This window comes from Anopheles cruzii, chromosome 3, assembly GCF_943734635.1.
Source record: "Anopheles cruzii chromosome 3, idAnoCruzAS_RS32_06, whole genome shotgun sequence".
NCBI classification, from domain to species: Eukaryota; Metazoa; Arthropoda; class Insecta; order Diptera; family Culicidae; genus Anopheles; species Anopheles cruzii.
This window is the reverse complement of record NC_069145.1, coordinates 84,398,060-84,422,017: the sequence shown is the minus strand read 5'-3', so window position 1 is coordinate 84,422,017 and position 23,958 is coordinate 84,398,060. Positions and strand designations below refer to the sequence as shown.

The 23,958-nt window shown below is 48.8% G+C and overlaps 5 protein-coding genes across 5 annotated transcripts; 4 read left to right on the top strand and 1 right to left on the bottom strand.

Moving 5' to 3' along the window:
- Positions 1 to 588: 588 nt before the first annotated feature.
- On the top strand, positions 589 to 2,693 carry LOC128272154 (lactosylceramide 4-alpha-galactosyltransferase-like). Its single transcript, XM_053009908.1, has 2 exons — positions 589 to 1,346; positions 1,415 to 2,693. Exons 1-2 carry the CDS (start codon positions 640 to 642, stop codon positions 1,776 to 1,778), a joined length of 1,071 nt encoding a protein of 356 aa, XP_052865868.1. The 5' UTR covers positions 589 to 639; the 3' UTR covers positions 1,779 to 2,693.
- An 877-nt stretch (positions 2,694 to 3,570) lies between these two features.
- LOC128271175 (lactosylceramide 4-alpha-galactosyltransferase-like) lies at positions 3,571 to 4,906 on the top strand. Its single transcript, XM_053008616.1, has 3 exons — positions 3,571 to 3,584; positions 3,848 to 4,474; positions 4,537 to 4,906. Exons 1-3 carry the CDS (start codon positions 3,571 to 3,573, stop codon positions 4,904 to 4,906), a joined length of 1,011 nt encoding a protein of 336 aa, XP_052864576.1.
- A 303-nt stretch (positions 4,907 to 5,209) lies between these two features.
- LOC128273904 (uncharacterized) lies at positions 5,210 to 7,982 on the top strand. The gene is made up of 3 exons (XM_053011977.1): positions 5,210 to 7,534; positions 7,615 to 7,769; positions 7,835 to 7,982. The coding sequence occupies exons 1-3, from the start codon at positions 5,210 to 5,212 to the stop codon at positions 7,980 to 7,982; spliced, it is 2,628 nt and encodes an 875-aa protein (XP_052867937.1).
- Positions 7,983 to 8,172: 190 nt separating this feature from the next.
- Positions 8,173 to 11,095, bottom strand: LOC128271936 (pre-mRNA-processing factor 40 homolog A). Its single transcript, XM_053009625.1, has 3 exons — positions 8,894 to 11,095; positions 8,544 to 8,825; positions 8,173 to 8,481 (listed from the first exon to the last, which is right to left on the bottom strand). The coding sequence occupies exons 1-3, from the start codon at positions 11,075 to 11,077 to the stop codon at positions 8,254 to 8,256; spliced, it is 2,694 nt and encodes an 897-aa protein (XP_052865585.1). The 5' UTR covers positions 11,078 to 11,095; the 3' UTR covers positions 8,173 to 8,253.
- Positions 11,096 to 11,608: 513 nt separating this feature from the next.
- On the top strand, positions 11,609 to 14,133 carry LOC128272514 (palmitoyltransferase ZDHHC23-B). The gene is made up of 5 exons (XM_053010338.1): positions 11,609 to 11,785; positions 12,302 to 12,541; positions 12,616 to 13,218; positions 13,279 to 13,354; positions 13,422 to 14,133. Exons 2-5 carry the CDS (start codon positions 12,336 to 12,338, stop codon positions 13,527 to 13,529), a joined length of 993 nt encoding a protein of 330 aa, XP_052866298.1. The 5' UTR covers positions 11,609 to 11,785; positions 12,302 to 12,335; the 3' UTR covers positions 13,530 to 14,133.
- Positions 14,134 to 23,958: the final 9,825 nt, after the last annotated feature.

Genomic DNA, 23,958 nt, shown 5'->3' with positions numbered 1-23,958 from the left:
AAACGATCACAGTACAACAGAACTTAGCTGTTTCACTTAGCACTTGTTCGACAACGACATCGTATCGTCAGTAAACGCAAAATGAATGAATGTTTTCGCACAAGGTGTGACAAAATAATCAATTCATGTTAGTTCTTCTTGCTATAGCGGCAATTTAGCAATTACAACCAATATGACCCTGAAAACATTTTTTACCCGTTTGACCACCGCCATTCGATATCGAATGTATCGAAGTTCGGAAAGCTTTCGTTAAAAAGCTCGCGTTCGCGCGGCGCTGTTTTGCCATTAACTACGCATAGAAAAAACAAAGCAAAGTGGTTCTTTGTAAGCAGTTCAATCGATAACATCGCTTCAAATGCAATTATTCATGTTGAAAGTACATTAAAAACGTTAAACATTACTCATTGCGATCAAGTTCAACCGACGTTTTCCAATGCAAATTGAACGAAACAAAAGTATTGAAGTGGATGGATAAACACGCCTTCGTCTGTCGGCGCTTCGTTTGTTTACATCAATCTCTAAGCCGTGTGACGTGATCGAATTGGATACGGAAGATATGGTTTAATTGTGTTCCATATTTTCCTCAAAATTAAGTGTTCCGTACTGATTTACCGAGGCCAACGACAGTGACGATTCCCGATGACGATTTGGATCGCTCCGAAGCGTTACAAACGACGGATATCATGTGTGTTGCTAATCTTCGCCGGTGTCTATTTCCTGTACACATGGGAACCGGTTCCGCCGGGCCACAACTGCTTTCAGAATATGCCCGACGATGACGGCGACCGGATACAACTGCTAGAAGAGCTCTCCCAAGCCGCTCTCCAGCCAACAAGCGATGGACGTAACATTTTCTTCCACGAAACATCCTGCTCGGCCGACGGCGTCCTGCGTTTGAGTGCTCGTCAAGCGTGTGCGATTGAATCCGCCGCCCGGACGAATCCAGGCTGGAACATCTTCGTGCTGTTCGCGGCTCCAGTAGGATTCCAAAATAATCGCAGCACGGCACTACCGGTTATTGACTCGCTGCTACAATATCGGAACGTACATTTGCGATACGTTAACCTGACCACCTACGGCAACGATACGCCGCTCGATGAGTGGATGCAGAGTGGCGAAATTTATCGATCACAGTACATGAACTCTCATCTGTCCGATGTGATGCGTTACCTGACGCTGTACAAATACGGTGGGACGTATCTGGATCTGGACGTGATTGTACGACGGCCATTCGATGGACTGGAGGCGAACTACGCCGGAGCGGAATCGGTGCGATGGGTCGCTGCGGGAGTGTTGAACTTTGAGCCTAACGGACACGGTCACGAGCTGGCCGATATGTGTGTTCGGTAAGATTACGAACAAACCGTCTCCGGTTCTGGGCTAATCGGTTTCCACAATTTCTCATTTACGGCAGGGATCTATTGGCAAACTTCAACGGTAAGGATTGGGGCAACAATGGCCCCGGTGTAATAACGCGCGTACTTCAGAAATATTGTCACGCGCGCACCACGGTCCACATGACGCGTGAACGGTGCAAACATTTTACTGTCCACCCGATCAAGGCGTTCTACGCCATCGGGTTCGATGACTTTAAGCAGTTTTTTGAAGAGTCCTTTCTCGAGCAAGCTCTTAGCACGCTGAACCAATCGATAGTGGTGCATGTCTGGAACAAGTTCAGCAAATCACATCCGGTCGTGGTTGGGTCCCGGGTGGCTTACGGAGTGCTTGCCGATCAACACTGTCCCAAAGTGTACCGCTCTTGCGGTAAAGTGTTTTAACAAAGCCTCACTCAACCACGACTGCGAATCATTTCATGTTAACATTTACATATTGCTATTTTTCTTATTAATTATATTTTCGTTACAGGACAAGCTTTTTTTAAGAGCCATACAAACCACATGGTGAACAGTTAGTCTGCTTTTTCCCAAGCCAATGAACTTTTGTTCTGTTTAACCGTTCGACCGACGGTGAAAATCGCTCGGACAGAAGTGTCTTAAGTTTGTGTCTTTACTATTTTAGAAACTTTTAAACGTACTTGGAACCTACTTGGTGCAACCTATCTCCCTGAATCATGTTTAATGACAAATCTCCCGGTGAATCTCATTGCTCCATTGTATCATGCCTTTCCATCGTTTCTATTGCATTTTTCGAAGTACATTCATTCGCAGACGAGGTTTTATTGTATTTCTTAATATAAATTAAATTTTGATCTGATCACAGTACGAGAATATTTGCTAGAAGGCAACCAACATAATGTGGCTATTGTTACGTATTTTTGTCTGCTTGTGTGTGTAAAATCTGTGGCTGTTCACACTGTTATGTACTGTGAGGTGTTATGTGAAAATTGCTTCTTTTCGATCTGATTTATTTCCTGCCCCCAACAAATGCATATAACAATACTCCTAATTAGGCGCGCTTACGTTTTAACATGCAAACGGTATTTTATGTGCCTAAAATATATGTACTCAAAGGGGCAGTATTAGTAGGAGTTGAAGAATCATTCAGTATTGCGTGCTTTAGTGAGAAGTTAACGGGTCGCCAGTCTTAACGGCAAAACCAGCCAACTAGGTGCGAAGCTAGAAAGAACCTAGCTTTAAGGTTTCACAGTCAACGTGAACATTCCATGTCATGTTTCGTTGGTATGGTGTGTGAAGAATTGTAGCGCTTTTTATTTTCTCCGTCTGGTGCTATGTGCGATATTTATAATCTGTGTTATGGGCTCTTAATAAATGAAACGTGAAATCGTGTTATCGATTGTAATTTGTAACTTGCGTGTTGCTTTTAATCTACATGTGTTAAATTGACCATAAGAAAGAACGTTGTCAAATGCCAATTACGATAAGGTGACTCAATACGTTGTTTTTAAATTCAATGTGAACCGAACCGTTGTTTACCGAATATGGGTCATTGTACGAACCTGTTTCCTGGCCCTACCGAGTGTAATGTCTTCGGATAAACGAAATTATCACATGATCTTAAACTCACACTTCCCAACACTACCTACTAACTCACTTCGTACGTAACGTAAACCAAAAATCATCAACCTTCGAAACCCGTCGAAGCAGATCTGAAACACGAAACACGACCGATCGTATTTACAACCGGCTCACATTTGCCCATTACATCTTCACAGTTTGTGATACTAGAACCCGTTTTGAAAACTTCCGAGCCAGACACCAATATGTAAATTTGAGCTAGGAAAAAGCCCCCTAGTCATTTAGGTAATATAAAAGAACTAGTCTTGACATAAATACCCTAAGTTATGAAGCAAAAGCCACTATGTGCTCTTGGTATTTCTGCCATTAGTAATTTTATTGGTTGCTGGTTGTAATTGGACTTGCATTCCTACGCAATTATCGACCATTATTGAGTTTGGTCACATTTTATTCTTAAATCTACGCAAATGGAAGGAACGGTAAATCCTCAAGCTCAACTCCATTCTATGTTGCCATTATAATCTGTTTGGAAACGAACTTGAAGCTGAAGGTTGCGTTTGCAGTACTGTTTGATTCACAGTTTTTACAAACGAATTCACAATTACACTGGCACGCTACCAACAATTACAAAAATATGTGGCAGGAATGGTAGATCTGAACGGTCCCCTATGAAGATACTCTAGATCTTAAAGCTGTACAAACAGAGCTGTAGTTGGGGACGTGATGGTTTCGTCTCGTTGGGCACTGGAATCAGTGTCGTGGTAGCTTTCGGGTACTGACAATTATCTTGTGGCTCATCAGACCGATGATCGACGGCGGGCAATCTGAAGTGCAGCAAAAATGATATCGGCCAGAACGTTTTACTACCTTCGCACCCTCGCTGTCGTGCTTTGTTTCCTGTACCTACTCAGTTATATTTACAAGAAAATTAGTTCTGACCCATTGTCAGCTGAGGTGGTGTTCCGTTCCGTCGACGAAACCGGGTTCCTGCGGGTGTTCGACGACTCCGACGAGCTGCGGAAAGACTACTATAGCAACGTGTACTTTATCGAATCCTCGGCCCCCTTCAATCCGTTCGTCACAATCGACGCGCGGCAAGCCTGCGCCATTGAATCGGCCGCCCGTGCAAACCCGCTGAAAAACATCGTGGTGCTGTTTGCTTCGTGGTCCGAATTTACCGACTCGGGACAGCTTCACTTTCCGGACATTCTCTTGTTGAGCCAATTCGAGAACCTGTATTTCCGCTGGCTCTCTTTGGACAGTTTTGCCAAAGGTACGCCACTAGAAGAGGTGATCAAGTCCGAACGGGTGCATAGCCACAAGAATGGTGGTGCCGCCTACCTGTCGGAAATTCTGCGTTTGCTTCTGCTGTATCGGGTGGGCGGTATCTACCTCGATCTGGATGTGATCACGTTAAAACCGTTGGAGTTTTCCAATCCGAATTTCTTTGGCGCTGAGACACACCTGCTCGCCGGTTCGTCGGTGATGGGCTTGCAACGCGAAGGATACGGACACATTTTTCTTGATAGCTGTCTCAAGTAAGGGTTCACCGTTTATCGTGAATGTTCGTAATCGTTGATGTTCAATCACAATATTTTAGTGATTTTCAGGGCTTTGATCGACATGAGGACAATCGGAACGGCTCCATCATGATTACGTACAAACTCCTGCAGGCTTGCGAAGCACTGATCATAGGGGATATCGTTGATAGGGGCTGCCAAGGACGATTGGAGCTGTATCCACGCCACACTTTCCACCCATTCGACGAAACCAACGTGCATCTGCTATTCGATCCTGACAATTTAGACGAGGTGAGGGAAATTATAGCCGATTCAATGACCGTCCATATGCGACACCAAACGAGCCGGCAGTTTCAACGAGCGGTCATCGATGGTGAGACGACGGGCTACGCAATGATAGCCCAAAAGTATTGCCCCTCAGTGTATGACTTCCATGATGGGAAGCTATAGAGGCCAGGCCCGATTTGTGAAACAACTTGGAAATAAAAGAAAATCCCGTTTAAACCATTCCCGTAGAGAAGCATTTTAATTTGATCCCTCCGGACCGCGATAGGGTGTAACACTTCGTAACGCTTCGTAACGCTGGGTCGGGTTGCTTTGCTTATGCTTTCAAGTTCGTTGCCGTAGCAACCGCCAAATTGTTTTGTGTTTCGACATTGAAAAACAACAGACCAGTTTTTAAAGGCGCACCGTATTGATAGACTTGTAAGACTCCTCGAAAAGACTGATATTGCACTACGGTGAGTGATAAAAATGTCCGCCAACGATAACGATCCGGATAACAATCCCGACGTGATACTGGAAAAGTTGTTACGCAAAGCACGTGCGAAGGAATCGCGCTGGGATCGCATCCGCCGGAAGCACCTCAACAAACTGACCGTGACGTCGAAGACGGTGAAAAAGTTCATCAACATGGATTTTATTGACGAATCGCAGCTACGGATGTTGATGACGGCCGGCGAGGGTCCGGGCGGGGAGGGCACCAAACCGATACTGGATCCGGTGCTTGTAATGGACATCCGGCACGAAATGGTCCGGCGAAAGGATTTGAAGCACGGGCAACGCAAGCCACCGATCGATCCGGTGAAGGCATATCAGCAGGAAAACTTGGAAAATCATAACCGATCGATCGAGCTGACACTGTGCGAGAACGAGCTGAACAAGTTTCGCAAACAGATCGAACAGCTCAGCGGGGCCAGTTGCAATGGCAAGAAGCCACAGGTCAGCTCCCAAAAGCGCAGCATCCTGTACATTAACATCCCGAAGATCGACAACGGGTTGATCTACGAAAGTTTGGAGGAGTGCGAACAGTACACGACACACTTTTACCAGACTGCCATCGAAGGAACGGAACAGTTGTTACAGGAGACAAGGGATAGTAACTTTGAAACGCTGAAACAATCGGCAACGATCGAAGAGATCGTCGAGCGTGAAGAACACGTGGAGCACCCTGGTGAGAACAAGGCATCGATCGTCGTTGGGTCAGAACAGAAAGTGATACCAGAGCCTGCGGAAGAGGAGCAAGATGAAGATAGCAAGATAGTACGCTTCGGTAATACACAGGTCATCACTTATCCGCTAGATGATTCCGTGTCCTTTTCGCTCGACGGTTCCGAGTATGATTTTGAGGATAACGACCTCTTTCTGGAGTCGCTTGACTCCGACGTGGACGAGTTCGACGAAACGGAGTTCCAGTCTACCGACAGCCCCTCGGAACCGGCAAGCGAGGAACACCGGCAGGATCCGCTACCGACGGACACGAGCAGCGATTGTTTGACGATTTCTCGTATCGACACCTCCGGCAGCTGCTCGAAGGATGACACCAACAGTTCGGGATTTGCGCGCCAGAAGCTTATCTACAACTACGACGAGGTTGACTCCGAACTCCTGGAGATTGCGCCTACGGCTGAGCGGCTGGCCGAGATAGATCCGATCATGGTGCGCAAGTGCGATCTAAAGGACTACAGCGAACTGTGCGTCACGAACTACCGGCCGGAGCCGGAACCGAAGGACGATCGGGTCGAGCTGACGGAAGAATCACGCAAGATGATCAGCAACGCGCTGAAGGAGGGCTACCTGCAGAATCATGATCGGGCCGTACAGAAGCAGTACTTCTTCAAGTGGCTCCAGTACACGATTCTGGAGAAGATCTCCAAAGGGGCCGGAGTTACGAGCACGCGCGAACAAAAGCTGAAGCGCATCAACGATTTTATCAGCAACATACGCCACAGCCGCAAGAAGGGTGCGCTGCGCGGTGCCAAACCGGCCGTCGGTTCCAGCCAACCGACGTCGGTGAAGAAAGAGTACGAGCACCGGCTGAAGGTGCAGCAGGACATTATCGAGCTGCAAAAGCTGAAACTGGAGCGCCAGGAGCGCATCATCACCGAGCTGAAGTTGTCCAAGTTTTCGGAGGCGGCCAAAATTTCGAAAGCCGAAATTCAAAGCGAACTCCTGAAGGCGGCCCGCACCGGCCACGTGAGGCTTCGGGCGAAGGCTCGCTGCATCCAGATCGTGGGCAACATCCGCCACGATACGGCCGAGGAGGACGAAATGCGTAAGCTGCAGGCGCAGGGCCTGATGATTCCGAAGTTCCTGGCCAAAATGCAGCAGCGGGCGCTCGAGCGCAGTCAGCGCCATCAGGAGGCACGGGACCGGCGTCTCCGGATGGAGAAAGAACGGGAGGACGCGAAAGTGGCCGCCGAAGAAGCGAAGCGACTCGAGGACGAGGAGGACCGCAAACGGCGCTACCGGGAGATGCGTGAAAAGCGAAAGTTCGAGAAGCTTCAGAAGATTATCCGCGAACAGGAACGGCAAGCGTGGATCGCTAACAACCAGATCGCTAAAGAGTTCCAGCTGCTGAAGCTAAAGCGCTTTGGAATGTACGCGTTCCGACTGCTGCTCGGCATTCGGCACGAAAACGAGCGCCGCTCGATCGCCTACCGGCGGCGGTATTACAAGCGGAAGTACTTCCGCAAGTGGTGGTCCTTCACAAACGCCCTGTGGGAGAACAAAAAAGCGATGGCCGACGGGCTTCACGAGAGCAAAGTTCTAGCGCTAGCCCTGCGTCACTGGAAAATGGTAGGAAAGCAACTCCGGTCCACTCCGCTCAGTCGAGACTTCTCTTGTAATTCTTTTCTTCGTCGGTTACCCTTTTCTAGTACATGCACGAGCAGCGCTGCAAGCTACAGGTTGCCATCGACTGGCACGAGGTACGTCTAACGGAGAAGATCATCTCCATATGGATCGGACGCACGAAGCAGTCGCTGATGATCTTACACGGCAAGATGTCACACGCAGCCTCACACTTTGAATGGTAATGAGCGGCTCGCTCCTAAAGCTCAGCCGTAATTGACGCAATCTTCTTTTCTCTTTCCCAAGGCAACTAAAATGGAAGGTGTTCGAACGTTGGCAACGGCTGCATATCATACTGCGCATCGAAAAGGAAACGGAAATGCGTCGACAGCGCTGGCGCATGAAAATCTGGGAACTGTTACCCGACTACAAGCCGATCGAGGAGGATGTTTGAACCAAAAAGCGTAACGGAAAGTCGGATGAATTTCGAAATTTAGACTGATCAAACGGTAGACTGAACCACCACATTTTTGTAGCTCATTTTCTCACACTTACTATATAGTAACTTTAGTAGTCATTAGTTTTGTTTTGTTTGTTTTTCTTTTTGCAATGAATATACAAAAAAAAAACCGTGAGACTGAGACAGAGGGCCTAGGGTCGGCCTTCTAATTTTACTATTGAGAACACTTGACACCGTGCCGGTTGCGATCGGGAAAGAGAAATTATTATTCATCCATCATTTGCTCGTTCAGCTGAGCCAGGAGGGCGGCCCGCTGTGACTCGAGTTCCGATTCGCTGAGCCCGCCCTCGTCTGCCGTTTTCGGAGACCTACTGCCGCCTGGGCTGCGCCGGCCACCCTCCTCCAGTGGGCTGCGGATGCGACCGCCACTGCTGCCACGGCTGAGCGATCGTGACGATCTTCGCTTTTCTTTCTTCTTTTTGTCTTTCTTTTTCTGCAAAGAAAATAGAATGATTCGGTGGTACGGATACTTGAGACCCGTCACCTTCAACCCACCTTCTTCTTCTCGATCTCAGGGGAAGGTGATCGCGATCGAGAGCCACCGTTCTTTTCCATCACCATTATTTCGTCGTAGGATGGTGAACGAGATGCCTTCCGGTGGTGCTTTTTCTTCTTCTTCCGCTTGCGATCGGGCCGTTCGCTGCTGTTGTTGTGCTCGTGGTGGTCATGATCGCTTTCCGACAGTTCACTTCCGGCCGTCACCGGAGTGCGTGAGCGGGATTTGCGTCTCTTCTTTAAGGACGGCTTTTCGTACTCTACTTCCGAGCCCTCCGAAAGCTGTGAAAATTAAATGGAGAATTATCGATCCGAGTTAAGGCAGCACTCGTACCACTACGATCACTTACCGATTTCGATGAGGAGCGTGATTTTTTCTTGTGCTTTCGATTTTTCTTCGACTTCTTCGTCCGCGAGTGGTGGTGGCTGCAGGAGTCTTCGGTTTCCTTCACAAATTCCTCCCACAACCGCTCGACCTTGTCCTCTTTCTCGTACTGATCGTACACTTCGCGATCGAGCACAAACTTCTGAGCCGTCTCCCAGCTGTCGACTCCACTCAGACCGGCCTCGATCCACACGCCCTTCAGCTCGTTCTCCATCTTCCGGATGCGGCGCGTCTCCTCCTTCAGCCGCTCCTTTTCGGCCGCTTCAGCCTTCTCCAGCAGGGAGTTGTACGTAAGCTTCACGTTGCCCGCATCGAGCGTTGCCGATCGCTTGTCCTCGCACACGACCGTCGCAAAGTCCTCGAACGTTGTGCTCGGCTGAACCACGAACTCTTTCTCCTTCAGTATCTCTTTGATGACCTTCTTTTCGTCGTGGAACCGTGCCTTGAGGTTTTCGACGTAAAACTTGAACAGGTCCAGTGGCGTCGAGCCGGGCTGACCGAGCATGGCCGAGAAGCGCAGATCCACGGATATCACCGGGTAAAGCTCGACCCAGAGCGACATCGACGTTAGCTTGCCCTCCTCGTGGAGCGTGTCCAGCAGTGCGAGAAACTGGTCGCGGTTTTTACGCTGCTGTCGCTTCATGCGCTTCTTCAGGCGCTCCTTTTCTTCGTCTTCCTCACGCTCCAGTCCCCGGATGTGCTCCTCGAACACAATCAGGGCGTCTTCCTTGTCCATGCCGAGCAAATTGACATCGTTCTTGAACGACGAGTTGTCCAACAGCATGACCTGCGCCTCGGACCACGTCGTCTGGTACGTGACCGAGGCCATCGCTTCCAGCAGCTCGCCTAGGACGCGCATGTTGCGCTTCTTCATCACGCGCGCTTCCTCCTTTTCGCGCTTGGCCAGATTGAAGATGCAGTCCTCGTAGATGTCGCGCCGATCCTGCTCCGATACCGATTTCCACACGTCCAGGTTGGTAAACAGCTCGTCGCAGCGATAGTACTTGAGCAGCGAGTTCATCTTGTCCGACGACATCAGGAACTTTTCCAGTTCCTCCTTCTGCCGTTTCGCCTTCAAGCGTTGCTCCTCGCGCTCGTCCTTGAGCTTTTGCGTTTTGTACGCGTTAAATGCTTGCTTTTTTTCGCTCAGTTTCTTGAACACGTTGAACTTCGGATCTTTCTGGATGATCTTGACGCACTGCTCCCAGGACGCACTCGACGGGATGTTGCGCTCCTTGAGAAACTCCTTGAACGCCTCGATCGCTTCCTTTTTGTCCTTAAACTCCACCACCGGATCTTCATCCGTTGCCGGTTGTAGCTCATCGTCGCGCTTGTCGATCGGATCGTCCGGCACCTCAATCGCGGCCAGCGTCGCTGCCATAGCTTGATCGAGCGCGGAAGAAGAATTTTCGGCCGATCCTGGCGTCACACAGGAGAGCGCAGAAAGCCCTAGCGGCACCTCGGGGGCAGCGGTAGTGTTTCCAGTAGAAGCCGGTCCCGCAGTCGCAGCAGCAACAGCAGCAGCACCAGCGAGTGCCGGCGAAACTACCGGCAGCACGACGGACTGCATCAATAAGCTACTGGCCATGGCGGATGTTTTGAGGGCAGCTGCTTTAGCGGCTTCCGCAGCTGCCTGTTCGGCGGCAACCTTTTCCTTCAGCTCGAGAAACTCAGCCGGAGCGACCCATTGCGATTCCTTCGTGGTGGTGTTGTGATAGTACAGCTTGCCCGTGTCCGAACGGTACTCTTTCCAGGCACACTGGCTGAGTTGCTTCTCGGCCGGCGTTTTCATCTCTTCCGGTTTCTCCCAAAGACTCTGCTTGGTGAGGCTGTTGTAATAGTACGTGCGACCGTCCGGTGTTTTATGTTCTGACCACTCGTTCACGATGCCCGTTGTCTGTGCCATCGGCGGCCCCTGAGCGGCTGCGGCTGCTGCTGCTGCTGCTGCAGGATCCATAACACCTCCGTTGGCCGCGGCCAAAGCGGCGGCCGCCGCCACCGCGGCAACTGCTGCAGCATTCGGTGGAGCACCGGGTCCCGTTGTCGCACTCACCGTTCCAGGGCCGGCCCCAAAGCCCGGCGGTGGAATGTTAAAGTGAGACACCATCGGCGGAAACTGCTGGGTTCCGGCTATCGGTGGGACCGACATTGCGAACAGCCGGATGCGGACCCAACGAGCACACGACTTACGCCAGACGGATGCGCAACGAAGGGGACAGGTTTACGACGACACGCGAATTGGCTTTTATTTTTCCACTTTGTCGGCGAAATACTTTTAGGCGTCCGATTTTCCTCTTTTGACAGCTCTCTGCTCTGACAGCTCGGGGCAGGGTCGTGTTGCAGGCTTCGAAAGCTTTCCACCAAACGGTGGTTTCTTCGTCGGTGGTTGAAGGCGCTTTGTAGGTAATCTATAATTGGGTGCGACTTATACACTTATCCGTGACTGAAAACTCACTTGATTTCTAATATTTTGTATTGTAATGAACTGTAAATTGCCTTTCCAGAACGGTTCTGATTAGGAACAAGTTCAATTTCACCTTCTGCAGTACTCAACACGGTATGATGAACGGCTTTTTCGCTCATTTTGTCACCGGCCGGTTTGTTTACGTTTTTCCTATGAGAGCAAGCAGATAGGTTCCTCCCACTCTCCCACTCTAGTGAGCATGAAATCCCACTTCAGTGAGGCAGACTTTTACGATTACGATCCCCGCAACGATATCGATCCACTGTGCTGCTGTGAATTTTTCGATCGGAACAATGAACGCAACCATCTTCTGGTAGCGTGTTGTTGCTGCCACTCGTTTCCAGGGTCGTCCCCGTTTTCGGACAGTCAGGCCACCGAATTTTCGTTGGACAGGTTCGTTTGATACTGCATACAAACGCTACATAGAATACTAGCAGCACTTTTAGGGAGTCCTTTAGGAACTGCACCTAATCGGATAGTGGCTGTTAACCATTAATAAATTTTCCTTTCATCGTTCATCGTGAAAATGCAACGCGTGCAATGCGTGACCTGCATACACACACTCCACAGTAGTGTGTCCTTTTCGGTGTCCAATGTGCCTGTGCTGTAATGCCCCAAATTAGAGAAGCATAGATAATTATACCGTGCAAGGCGCATCGTCACTATTCCGGTACACAAAAGCCAGCGCGATAGTATTCCCGTAGTGGCCGCGACAGGGTAAATATTTGATTTCCATTTTTTACTACCCGTAAAAGTTGACCCCAATGCCGCAGTTTGTGTTGATTCTTGGCGATCGCACGGTGAAGGTGCGGGATGGCAAACGCCAGAAAGCGAAAGGCCGGAAGTTGATGTATCGCTGTGGCAACGTATTGATTTGTGTTGTGTGTTCTTCTCTTTCCATCGTTTCAGAAACAATCGACGAACGGAACGGTCGCTGGGCAGTATGCTACTGACATTTCAGGACCGTTTGCGCATTCCTTGGCGTGGCGGTGCAAAACAGATTACCCTGGACAATGTGCTGCCGATCGTGGTGCTCATCAGTTTGCAGCTTTTGGCCGCAATCAACTTCTACTGCAGCCTTTTCGTGTTCGCCCTCATGCCGCTGTTGCTGCTGTACTTGAAACGTTTTCTTGGCAAAATATTACCAAAGTAAGCCACCGAAAGCGTTCCGAAACTACGGTTACTTTGTTTGCTAATGTTGCGTTATGTTTTCGTTCGCGTAGATCCAAGTTCTTCATCCTGTGGTTCTTCTGGAGCGGAGTGTATCTCATCACGCTGTTCGAATTGACGGTTCCGCTGCTGGAAATACTTCTCCAGGAGAACATTGCCTTGTGCGTGTTGATGACACTTTCGTTCGGCTGCCTGTACAAAGCGAAGCAACAGGCAGCGCAAGGACATGTGGCCTCAAACGAGCGCGATCTCGGAAGTGATTGTTGCAAGAACGGAAGCGATTCCCAGACGGCCGTTCTCATCTCCGACCGTGACGACTCGGACGATGGTAGTGGAACCGGCGGAATTAGCGGAGCGGATGGAGGAAAGCTGGCGTGTCAGTTGTGTCGAAAGTACGTTCCACCTCGAACCTATCACTGCAAAGTTTGCGCAAGTTGCGTCCTAAAACAGGATCATCACAATGTCTGGCTAAACTGCTGCATCGGTAAGGCCAACCATCGGCTTTACGTACTGGGCTGTTTTTTTACGCTGCTCGCACTGTTGCTGTTTGCAAACCTCGCCCTTACGGCCGTGTGCCACCCGATTCCGATTTTTACCGTGCACGGTGTGATCGTGATGATGCCAGATGACTGCGCGGATATTTACTTCCAGTACGAGTAAGTGAATGGATTAATGTGCAGGATCCTTCAATCGATTAATCGATGATCTTTTTTCAGCATTGCCTTGTGCTTCACAGGATCGTTGTATGCCCTATTGATGGCCCTATTCATCGCAATCTCACTTCTGAAACAGGTAAATCATTCGACGATCTAATGCATAGCAGAACTCCCTTCACTTATCGATGTCTCTTGTTTCGCAGCTGTGTTTCATTTCCTGCGGTGTTACTTACACCGAATGGCGGCGCGGTGAGCACATTAGCCGGCGGAATTGTTTCTGGAACTGGAAAACGTTTTGCCTTGGCCAATAGAACGCCCAAACATTTGTACGCCGGAGCGCGCATCCTCAAAAGACTACCAACCGATGGGGAATCGCTGCCGAGAGTTCCTTGAAACCTGCCCCGAAGCAAATGAATTAAATGGATTCGGAAGGGAGAAAGAGCTTATCTGGAACGGATAACGTAGTCAATAGAAAACTGATTCTTCACTATTCAATTGTATTGCTCGTATTGTAGAACAAATATCAAGACGGAACACGTATCGTGTCTCTCCGTGTTTTTGACAGTATAGGCAGATTGACGACAAAAAGTCACCAGCGTTGGTAGGAAAGTTTTAGGTAGAATTTTGTGAAAGCGACAGCTCCGTGCAGGACGAAAATGTGTCGCTGTTCCGAAATCCGTTACTTTTAGGACTCATTTTAGCGGGATCGCAGTTTCGTTAAGCACTCGATAGAATAATCTGTTTAAGATGCTATGCGCAAAAACGTCCCAGAGCATCGTATTTTATGAAACATGAAACACAGCTTTATGGGTTAGAATTGAATTGGGAGAAAAGAAACCAAAAATCCACTCTGCACAGTGATGGAAAGTAAGAATAGTAAAATAACTTTACTAATACTCTGTTGATACATATGAACCGCACAATAAAATTTTCCAAGTTTTCTTCAACCGAAACCCTGGTTTATCCTTTTTCCGGTTAACATCCGTCCGTTCGATCCAATAAGAGCGACAAAGACAGGTACAAAGAGATTTGAACACTGCTCGTTGCGTACAAGTTCAACAACATGTTGTATGCAAGACTTTTGCATTTTTTAGATTTTTCATCCAATTTACCGTTACGTTGAGTGAAATTTGGGTGAACTCTCTGGAATGAACTCTCTTTAATTGGGTGAACTCTCGAATTGGGTGAACTCTCTGGAATGAACTCTCTTTAATTGGGTGAACTCTCTGGAATTGGGTGAACTCTCTCTGGAATGAACTCTCTCGAATTGGGTGAATCGATGAAAATGAACCGATGAAGTGACGTTTCGCATTTCGCACACACACACACACAAAAATACGTCGGGTCTTCTGTCAAACCGGTCTTTCTGTTGCCTTTTGCCTCGCTTTTTCAGCTCGTATCAAAGAAATTTCTGTTAATCCATTGTTGCAATATCGTGAAAATTTCGTTCAAAAATCATCTAGTTCTATCTTTTCACTTTGGTAAGTGGCAGCGTGGATAATCTAACGCGCAACGCAAGCTTATCTAACGCACAAAGGTTTTCATTGCTGCTGTAGAAATGGAATGCAACAAGGAAGGACGGTCCCGAAAGCAGCGAAAGGCTCTTGAACTTATGTCGGAAGAGGAAGAGGAAAGTCCGTCGTTCCAGCTTTACTCCGAACCAGATAGAACCGATAGCGACAACGATTCGGAAGACGACGACGTATCGACAGACTCAGACGAAGCTGGTCCGTCCAAGCGGCGGAGAATGGAACGATACAAGCTGGACAACAGCGAGTCGGAAACGGAGTTGGACGACGCCGACGAACCTGTGCCTGGCCTACCGGTACCGGTACCGGAAGTGTTACGTGTTTTGTCACACGTAACACTAAAATGCGAAGAACACGGAACAGAAATGTTTCAGGAGCTTGTGAACAAGCTCAGCCAGCATATCCCCGGTATGCCCCGAGATGCCCGAGACGCGCTGAAGGGGTCTTCAAAACATTTTACAGGATGGGAAATAAACCCCGAAGAGGTCCGCGACTCTGCCAACAACGTGGTTGGCACCATATGGTATCGCGGTTTAAGTGAGTTCGCCAGCGTGCCGCGCCTCGCCGCGCTAATAATTATATATTTACATTTATCATTACAGGAGGCGCCGTTCTTGAAAATGTAGAATTTGTCGATGCTAACAATGTGGAGCTCGATATTTTCGTAGACGAAGCGCCGTTGCACCAAATAACACAGCCCAAATTAACATCCTGGGTTATTTTGGGGCGTATAAATGTAGGCCCGAAACTGGGCCATCGTTTTCCCCTCGTCGTGTTCTGCGGCGAAGGCAAGCCCCCAATTGACCAATTCCTCGGCCCTTTATGCGACGAAGCGCAGACGTTTCTTGGTAGGCGAGAAGAACCACGCGAATTGGTGGTCAATGATGAAAGAACGGTTATGATCGCAGCACGCATAGTCATAACCGACTCCATTGCACGGGCTTTTGTAAAAGGTAGGTGGCAAGACGACATCTTTATTTATATATCATTAATTTAATTTTTCTAATTATAGGAACAGTACAACAAAACGCGGCGCACGGCTGTACACAGTGTACAATAGTAGGAAAATGTGTGACGACAGTTGTATCTTTCATAGGATGCGATTTTCCCCCACGCACACATCAAGATTTCGTGGAGGGAAAATACGACGAAGGGGAAACTAAGCATCGGCTTAGGGCTACTCCTTTGGAGAAGTTCCCGATAGATATCGTAAGAGATGTTATAGTGGGCGAAGATCGCCATCTGTTACATTTAGGAGCAATGCGTTCATTGTTTAGTGCGTTCGTCAAGTGTCCTGGTCAACAAGTCACGGAAGTGGAGGCAACATATATTGAATTAGTTCAAAATGTACTGGCCAGAGTTCAATTTCCTAAGGAAAGGTGCGGTACGGCACGGCAGTTCACGGGTAACACTATGTTGTGGACCCCTGAAATGTGGGGCTTCATGTTTGATGTTGTGGCAAAAGTTCTGTTCAACTATGCCGACAAACCGAAGCTCTTCGAAGCCTTCTGTTATTTGCATTCGGCCATTTCCATATGTAACCATGCAAGGTTTCGTCGGTATAGAAATGTTGCAGCAAAATTAATACGTTCCTACTTAAAAATGCACTTAGACTTCTTCGGCAACTTGACCGTTAATTTTCATAGCCTGTTTCACTTATTAACTGAAGTAGAAAGGCATGGCCCTCTAGCAGGGCAATCAAGTAACAGTTTCGAGAACGATGTCAGAATTCTCCGAAAGACCGTCGATATAAGAAAGCAACATACGCCGACGCACCAATCATCTATGGCTTTGCTAATGCAAGAAAGAAGAGAACGTGCCAGTGCCAGAGCCACAAATTTTCCATATCTAACGAAAAGAGGAGTGCACGTTGTGTTACGTTGAGTGAAATTTTATTTTATTTTAGTGAATCTTTAATCGAAATAAAATTAATCGTTTGATGGTACATGTAATATTGATGATTGTGGCCACACTATCTAAAGGAAGTTAAGCGTATCCATCGATTTGTTTCCTTCTACGCACTACACGGAATGGTCCAAGATTCCAGAACTATGCACCGGGTAGGATTTATCAATGAAAGCCTCACAAGTTCGCAAATTCCTTCCTAGCTGCAAACATTATCACACGATAATGCACTGCCACATTATGCATAAAGCTTAACCCTGAACAATGAATGGAACTTGAGATGACAACAGCATTTTTCTGAGAATACATTCGGAGCGAGTGGCCCATGTTCATGCCAAAAAGTACATACCGTCCTACGGGAAAGTCCCAATCAGACGACCCCCAAGTTCAATGTCACCGCCGAAACAGCGGAGGCTCGCTGTGTACCTAACTAAAATCAATAACTACCAAGCCTGCATCCGTGATGAGAATCCTTGCCTGGCAACGTACAGCCTTTTCCACGAATTTCCTACAGGCGGACAGTTGCCAAATTGCATCGAAGCCTTATGCTATGTTTTACGCTTCTCAGGATCGCTTGTTCCGAGAAATGCATAACGGATTGCTTGTGGTCTGTCGAAAAGAAGCCAGTCGTCTTCATTATCACGAGAAATGTGTCAACTCCACAAGCTTCGGTGCTTTGCACGAGTGATTACATCGTGACAAGAAATCGATTGAAAAATATGCTTAATTACCGTCACTTCCGGTTCCCAGACGTTGCTAATGCCTACAGAAGAAAGCTCTCACTTTCAATCCTTCGCAAAGCTTGTGGCTGGCGTGAATCAGCGTTCCAACATGTTCTGTTCTCACTCCCCAGTCGGCACCGATGAAACCGCTAGGGTCGATTAGTCAGAGCCGCCAGTTCCTGGAACGGGTCAAACGATCCTTCACGCTTTTCCAGCATGCACATCCACACCCACCGCACACGCTCGTCCTTCTTTTTCGCTTCCCCGGTCAACAAAACGTTTCGAACGCACACAGCGATACCGCTTCGGGCAGCACATTTGGGGAAAACATGAATGAGCGCTGTGTAGTGGTGACCGGACATGCGCATTTTTCGGGCGAGGAAATGGTCTGCAGACACACTATACACAACCAGGCAGCCAATCACAGCCAAGAATGATGTCAAATCTGTGATCAGCCTACACATTGCTTAAAGCCGAACTCACAGGAAGCAGCCCAAGTTTGCGGCACGTGTGCCGAAGCACGAGTCCTTTCTTAAAGTCGGGCATGCGATGAGTCATCCGTGCGCAGATGATAACAAAATCCTGCCACTACGGCACGGGGAATAAAAGAAAAGAGCTAGAATACCGGGGCTACAGAAATTCTTATGCCGAAAGGTGGGAGTTCGGATTCCACAACCGTGCTGAGACATTTGGGCACCTCACGCACGGCAAGACTCCGACCAAGTGACTCCCGTCCAGGTGACTCCTCGTCGGAAGGAGTCGTCGTGACGCGTCGACTAATGGAGCCACGGAGTCCTGACGCCAGCTATGCTAATGACTAATAGAACGTCGTGGCCGATAGTTTAAAATGTACATCAAAGGTGTTGCTACACTTTCGAGTTATAAAGTAAAAGTTATGCCTTCAAAGGTCTGCAAATATTTTAATAATTGAACGACGGTATAAACGAAATGTGTGTGATGATTCATTCGTTAATAAGTGATACTTATCAGCAACGATTGGCAGTGACTCAGTCACACCAAAGGATATTGATGTCGGTAAGTGGCTCATGTTACACTAATGTCCGTGTGAAATGATCGCCATGATGAGTTGACTGTCGGGACATAATATTGTTTCATGGTGAAAAATCATCATCAAATCAACATCGTCGCGATCGTTTCGTAATCTAACGACGCCAGAGCAAATCGAACGAAAATGACAGGGTAACGGTTAATAAGGATGCACTATGCTTCGTTTCTCATAAACTCCATAAAAATAAAATAAATAGAATCACACGCGTAAGGTGTTAAAGGTGTTGATTGGACGCGTGTTGAAACGTACAGTAAACGAACAAAATATCCCATCAAGCATATTTTATTGCGAGCTCCCGTTAAAATTTGCTACCGTTAGCGTGGAACAGGTTCTTTCAATAACCCTTGCCATACTCTGGGCCCACGAAAGTGAAACGGAGCACACCGGATTTTCCGGAACGAGCCCCGCCAAAACAGATGGGCTCGTTTCAAGCGCACACACATCGCTAAACACGAACGATCGCGTCTGGCATGGCGCAGGCGCCAGGCTACGCATACATTTGTACGCATACCATAATGGCAATTAATGCTGCCCCTTCTTAATGGGAAACTAAGCATTCGACGAATACAACACCGCTTTGGTGTCTAGAGTCCAATAACGAGCTGACCATCCGCGTGATGGCTTTACAGAAGTTATTAGCTTCAACACAGTGCTCTGTGTCTCGCCACATTCGCAACGCACTGTACGGCCGCTGTCCGAAAACATATGACATCATGGCCGAAGCGCCGGCGGCGGCCAGGGGATCGGTGTTGGTTGAACATGGTCCCTGTTCTAGGCGGTTGGTTGTGCAGCCCGCGGCGGAATCCGACGCGCGCTATGGAATCGATGTATTCGCCGTGGTGCCTGCGAGACGGGAGGGTCGGCGGAAAGTCGTTAGAGGTGACTCAGGGCTCGGAATTATCCACCAACTCAACCAAAAACGCGCGTCGTCCGGGCACATACTTACTTTGAACGGCTTTCGTGTGAAACACAACGAAACAACGAACGAACGCACACGTGCCGCACCCGTGTCTTGGACTCTGTGGCCAGCTACTACTACTACGGCCATCACTACTACGCACTTTGCCTGATGCGCCACACACATCGACACCAATCGCGCGTCAGCATCCCTTCCGCGCCGTGGAACGGTTGGTCGCGAGTTCATTCGCGCTTCACAGTAGTTCGGTTCAGCAACGGAAGTAACAGTTCGGAATCGCGAGTTCGTCGTGCGCGGTTCTTCGATTGCCTTTGCGCTCGTGCCGTATGTTTTCCGTGCGTTTGTGTTGGTGAGTTTTCCCGACTCGAGTTTTTCCGACCGGCCGGTGTTCTTCGCGCAAAGGACGGCAACAGGGAAGAACTTTTCCTAAGCGCCCCAGCGGCAGAAGCTTTCTAAACGTCTACCGAAGAGGATCTCTCTCGTCCGAAAGCAGTCCCGTGGAGTCCACTTTGAACGCGCGCGCCGTTAGCTCACTAACCAGCTGTTTTACAGGGACGAGAGTGTTTTCTGCGTAGAGCGTAGCCAGAGTGATTGAAAGTTTCTCGTTTTGCAACGTATTTTGTGGCATTTGGTGAACTTTATCGTATTTGGTGTTTTTGAATTTTCTTGGTGTTGGCGCAGACGTGTGTGTGTCGTCGATGCATCGCGCGTGCCGATGATTCGATTCGGAAAGCATCGCCAACGAACAAGGTCAGCAGAATTCACGGTCGATTGCAGTCAAGAGGAGGAGTATAGACTCAAACACAATCCACAGTAGGCTGGGGAATTTTTAAAGGTGCACATAACGGCTCCCGCGTCTCCTTATGCTTTGGAGGGTTATTAATATTGCTGCACTGGACGTTTTCAGGCACACAGTGGTTTGTTCGTTTGGGTTTCGCTGGGAACCGTGAACCGTACTTTCCCGCGTGCGTGCTTTGTAAATAAAAACAATCACAGGGTGGGCGGCCTTTCCTAACGGTGGTAACGCAGGTAACGCACCTGCCTCCAGTGGTCGCGGAGCAAAACGCAACCTTATCTGTCGTATTCGCGCGCGTATTGAGCCTGTGCTCTTGAGGTGGTTATCATAGGCGTGATAATATAGCGCACCCGGCGGCATTAGAAAAGTGTTCGCTGGCGTTGATTGAAAGAATCTTATCGAAAACTTCTTCTCCTTCTTCTGCAGGCTTCCAGTCGCCCAGTCGTTTAGCGAACAGCCGAATTTTATTGACCGCACGCGGGACGACTATCTCGCGGAAGCGCAAAACAGAGACGCTCGCGGAAGTTTGAACAGGATTTTCTGGCGTGTGCAATTGATAGGGCGGTATTAAAGTGTTACGACAGTAACGGCGGTGTGGCAGTGTTGTTTAGTTGCTTAGTCACCATCCCCCTCATTGGCCAGTGTGCTTTCGATCGCGATCGCAATAAACCTGAAGCCAATTGGCCCCAAGAACAAAGTGTGGACGACAGCAGTGAACCGTTTAATTAACCAGGATTGAGTTGTTACTGGCACCAACTGGTGAGGTAAGTCTTTGTTGTGTTATGTGTTTAAAATGATTACGATTAGATTACCTTTTTCGCAATTTATGGTTTCGATGACATTGATGATTGTATTTTATTTGTATTGAAGCATGTACTCACGCTTGAGGTATGATTTGAATTGTATCACCGCCCGAGTAACGACGCTGTTTGTACCAATCCTTTACTAACCGTTTGCAATTGCCCCTCACATCACAGAGCTAGAGCCCCTTCTCCGAAAACTGTCTCTGATTGATAAATGCGCATCTGTGTAGCTTGTTTTGGGGCTGTGAATCATCGCCTTGATGCACTACGCTGTCCATTTCACGCAACACACAATTTGAGTGCTCTACTGTTTCGATTCCACCACCTTCGGGGGGCTAGGCAAGTGGTTGCGTGTCACAGGCAAACCAGAGTTTGCCGTAGTGGTTATAGTCCTCACCGCGTGCACTATGGACCGCGTTTGCTGGTACGTTGGAGGGAACAAAAAATCATAAAAACTTTAAATCTGGTGTACATTTTTGGTTTCATTCAGATTGTAATGTTACCACAGTTGTTTTTTTAATTTTTAAAATTAAACAAACGACCAAATTTAATTACGATTGCAAATTAAATATTGTGCAAGAAAAATTATATTAATTGCCAAACATATTTGAAATGTTATATTTGGCCATTATTTGAAACCAGCCACCGCCATAGTTCCTCATGATCAATTGAGCACGGACTGATCGTTTCGATTTCGTAACAGTTTGCCAAGGCAGTGTTAATAAGGCACCCGTAAGGTCGCTTAACGTCGCACTTTGTTCGATTCCGGCTCGGACAAACACCTGAACCCCGGGGCACTTTTCGTCCAGCCCAACACTGCGTGCACTGGCTTTAAGATCAGGAGCAGTGACTGTTTACCAAAATAAAACGGTAATCCCAGCTAACAATCTAATCGTTTCGCGCCATCTTTCGCTGCGATACAGCCTTCGCTTCCGCCGCCGACAATCGGTCACTGGCTCAAATTTCCAGCAAATGCAAACTTTCCTTGAACTTCATCCCGAATTCATAAATCCCTATCGTGCGGCGGGAAATTCCGCCAAACACTCCTCCGCGAGTGCGAGAACTTGATTCTTGTAGCATCTATTACCGGACGACTTTGCTCGCCCCCTTGTCGGACCGCCCTCCGGCGGAACCGGTTAAGCGATCGTAGAACACCCCCGGGAAACACACCCCGGCCGACCGGCCTACCGCGCGCAGGTCCCACATTTATTTCATTTATTTTTAATCGGTATCGTCCCGCCAGTCAGTGTAGCCCATGGTCCATGCGGCTGGTAAAACCCAAACGTAAGGATTTTCCCATTCACGAGACCGGCGCGCACAGTCCGTTGACTGACCGAGTCCGGCCCGGGGCAGGAAAGTCGGCGCGCTAAGGAGCGACCCGCGCGCGCGATTAGGGCAAAAAGCGAAAACGTAACGTAACACGACGACGACGCCGCGAAGACGATAGCGATGACGTTATTGGCTGCCGCGGGGGGAGTTCCGCGCGGTTCCTGACGTGGTGGTTCGGAGACGGGTGGTGCGCCTACGCCTGATAGCGCCACAGTGTGCGTTGCGGTTGAAAGATGTAATTTTTTGCCTCAATGTAGGAGGTTGATCGCGAAGAAACGGGTGTTGTTTGTGTGGTTGTGTACGTGAATGGGTTCCGTCGGACCGTCTTGGTCAGCACGCATACGCCGAATCGGTCGCGTGCGCGAGATGGGCAACACACACACCGGGCCATGATCACGATTGAAAAAAACGGGTTCGCGATCACGGACGATCAATGTGCGCGCCTCTCACACGGTCCCACCGTCCTGCTCTCGCGCGCTCTGGCAACCGCGGGGCGGCGTCACAACAAGTGAACGGTTTATAGTGTCCCATACGCGGCGAGAACCGGAACGCGCATCCACCGAGCGAGCTCGATGTGAGAGTGTGCGGTTGCCTCCCCCCTACACGGCCGTCCGTAGGCGACACGGCCAACCCGGAGCAGGCCAGCGCGCAATCGGAAACCGGGAACGGTTCGCGCCAGACCACTCTTTATCTCGCGGTCCGCCGTGTTGTGTTCTGCGATCGGGAACGCTTTTTCTTAAAATGTGTCCACGCACCGGGTGCTCCAACAAGTCGCTCTCCAAACGTCGTTGACATCGCAGCGTAGCCAAGTGATCTTGGCGAGTGATCTGTGCAAGTGCACTTTTTAAGTGATGAGTTTGGAAGTCGGTTGACCCTGGTGAACAATTGGTGACGTTGTTGCGTGTGATTCGCACCGGTACGTGTACTGTGACCAATCCAATTAAACTGGTACTAGAGTCCGAATCCCAGCCTTTCTCTACCTGCCCTGAAGTTTCTGACCAAGTTTTCGTTACGATTCGCTTCACTTTCGAACGCTGCGTGGCGGTTGTTGTTGGTGGCGGTTACCGCGTTACCCAACACAGAATGCCAACGCGAGTGGCCACGGGGGGAGAGAAAACGAAACATCAAAACAAATCTCCATCGCTAGCATATGCAGCTAAAACCAGTTTCACAGCCCCACCAAAGCCTGTAGCTGGGGAGCCACAATTCCTTTCCAAACACACCCCTGCCTGGCAAGATTAAGTTTCCTGCTTCAGCACCTGCCTGTTTACGTGCTCCCGAGATACGTTGCGTGTTGAGCTTTGTTTCTTCTCTTCACTTTTCCTTCACTTTTGCTTACAACTTTTCGGTTTCTTATGCCCCTTTGGCAGAGTGTTTGCTTGAGTTGGTTTTGCGTTTTGGAGTGCACGGTTTTTGTTGTTTGTTTGTTTACTTCACCGGTTTTGTTTTGGAATGTTTTTGGAAATTCCTAAACGTTTGACCATCTCTTGTGTGCCTCTTCTCCTTCGCAGAGAGTTCGCCGAGTATCCGCCTCGACTTGTATGTTTTGCTAGTCGCGCGACAAATAAGCCCCCCAAAACCGGACAGGATTGGGCGCCGTGAGTGATATGTTTGCCGTTCGAACGGTTACAGTCACCAACCAGAAACTATAAGGCCAATAAGGTGTGTGTT

Coding starts and splice junctions, on each gene's coding strand:
- LOC128272154 (XM_053009908.1), top strand. CDS start 640: ATGACGATTTGGATCGCTCCGAAGCGTTACAAACGACGGATATCATGT. Junction 1,347..1,414: donor CTGGCCGATATGTGTGTTCG/GTAAGATTACGA, acceptor CATTTACGGCAG/GGATCTATTGGCAAACTTCA.
- LOC128271936 (XM_053009625.1), bottom strand. CDS start 11,077: ATGTCGGTCCCACCGATAGCCGGAACCCAGCAGTTTCCGCCGATGGTG. Junction 8,826..8,893: donor CACGCTCCTCATCGAAATCG/GTAAGTGATCGT, acceptor TAATTTTCACAG/CTTTCGGAGGGCTCGGAAGT. Junction 8,482..8,543: donor CTGAGATCGAGAAGAAGAAG/GTGGGTTGAAGG, acceptor TTTTCTTTGCAG/AAAAAGAAAGACAAAAAGAA.
- LOC128273904 (XM_053011977.1), top strand. CDS start 5,210: ATGTCCGCCAACGATAACGATCCGGATAACAATCCCGACGTGATACTG. Junction 7,535..7,614: donor CCCTGCGTCACTGGAAAATG/GTAGGAAAGCAA, acceptor ACCCTTTTCTAG/TACATGCACGAGCAGCGCTG. Junction 7,770..7,834: donor GCAGCCTCACACTTTGAATG/GTAATGAGCGGC, acceptor CTCTTTCCCAAG/GCAACTAAAATGGAAGGTGT.
- LOC128272514 (XM_053010338.1), top strand. CDS start 12,336: ATGCTACTGACATTTCAGGACCGTTTGCGCATTCCTTGGCGTGGCGGT. Junction 13,219..13,278: donor GATATTTACTTCCAGTACGA/GTAAGTGAATGG, acceptor ATCTTTTTTCAG/CATTGCCTTGTGCTTCACAG. Junction 13,355..13,421: donor CAATCTCACTTCTGAAACAG/GTAAATCATTCG, acceptor CTTGTTTCGCAG/CTGTGTTTCATTTCCTGCGG.
- LOC128271175 (XM_053008616.1), top strand. Junction 4,475..4,536: donor TTTCTTGATAGCTGTCTCAA/GTAAGGGTTCAC, acceptor ACAATATTTTAG/TGATTTTCAGGGCTTTGATC.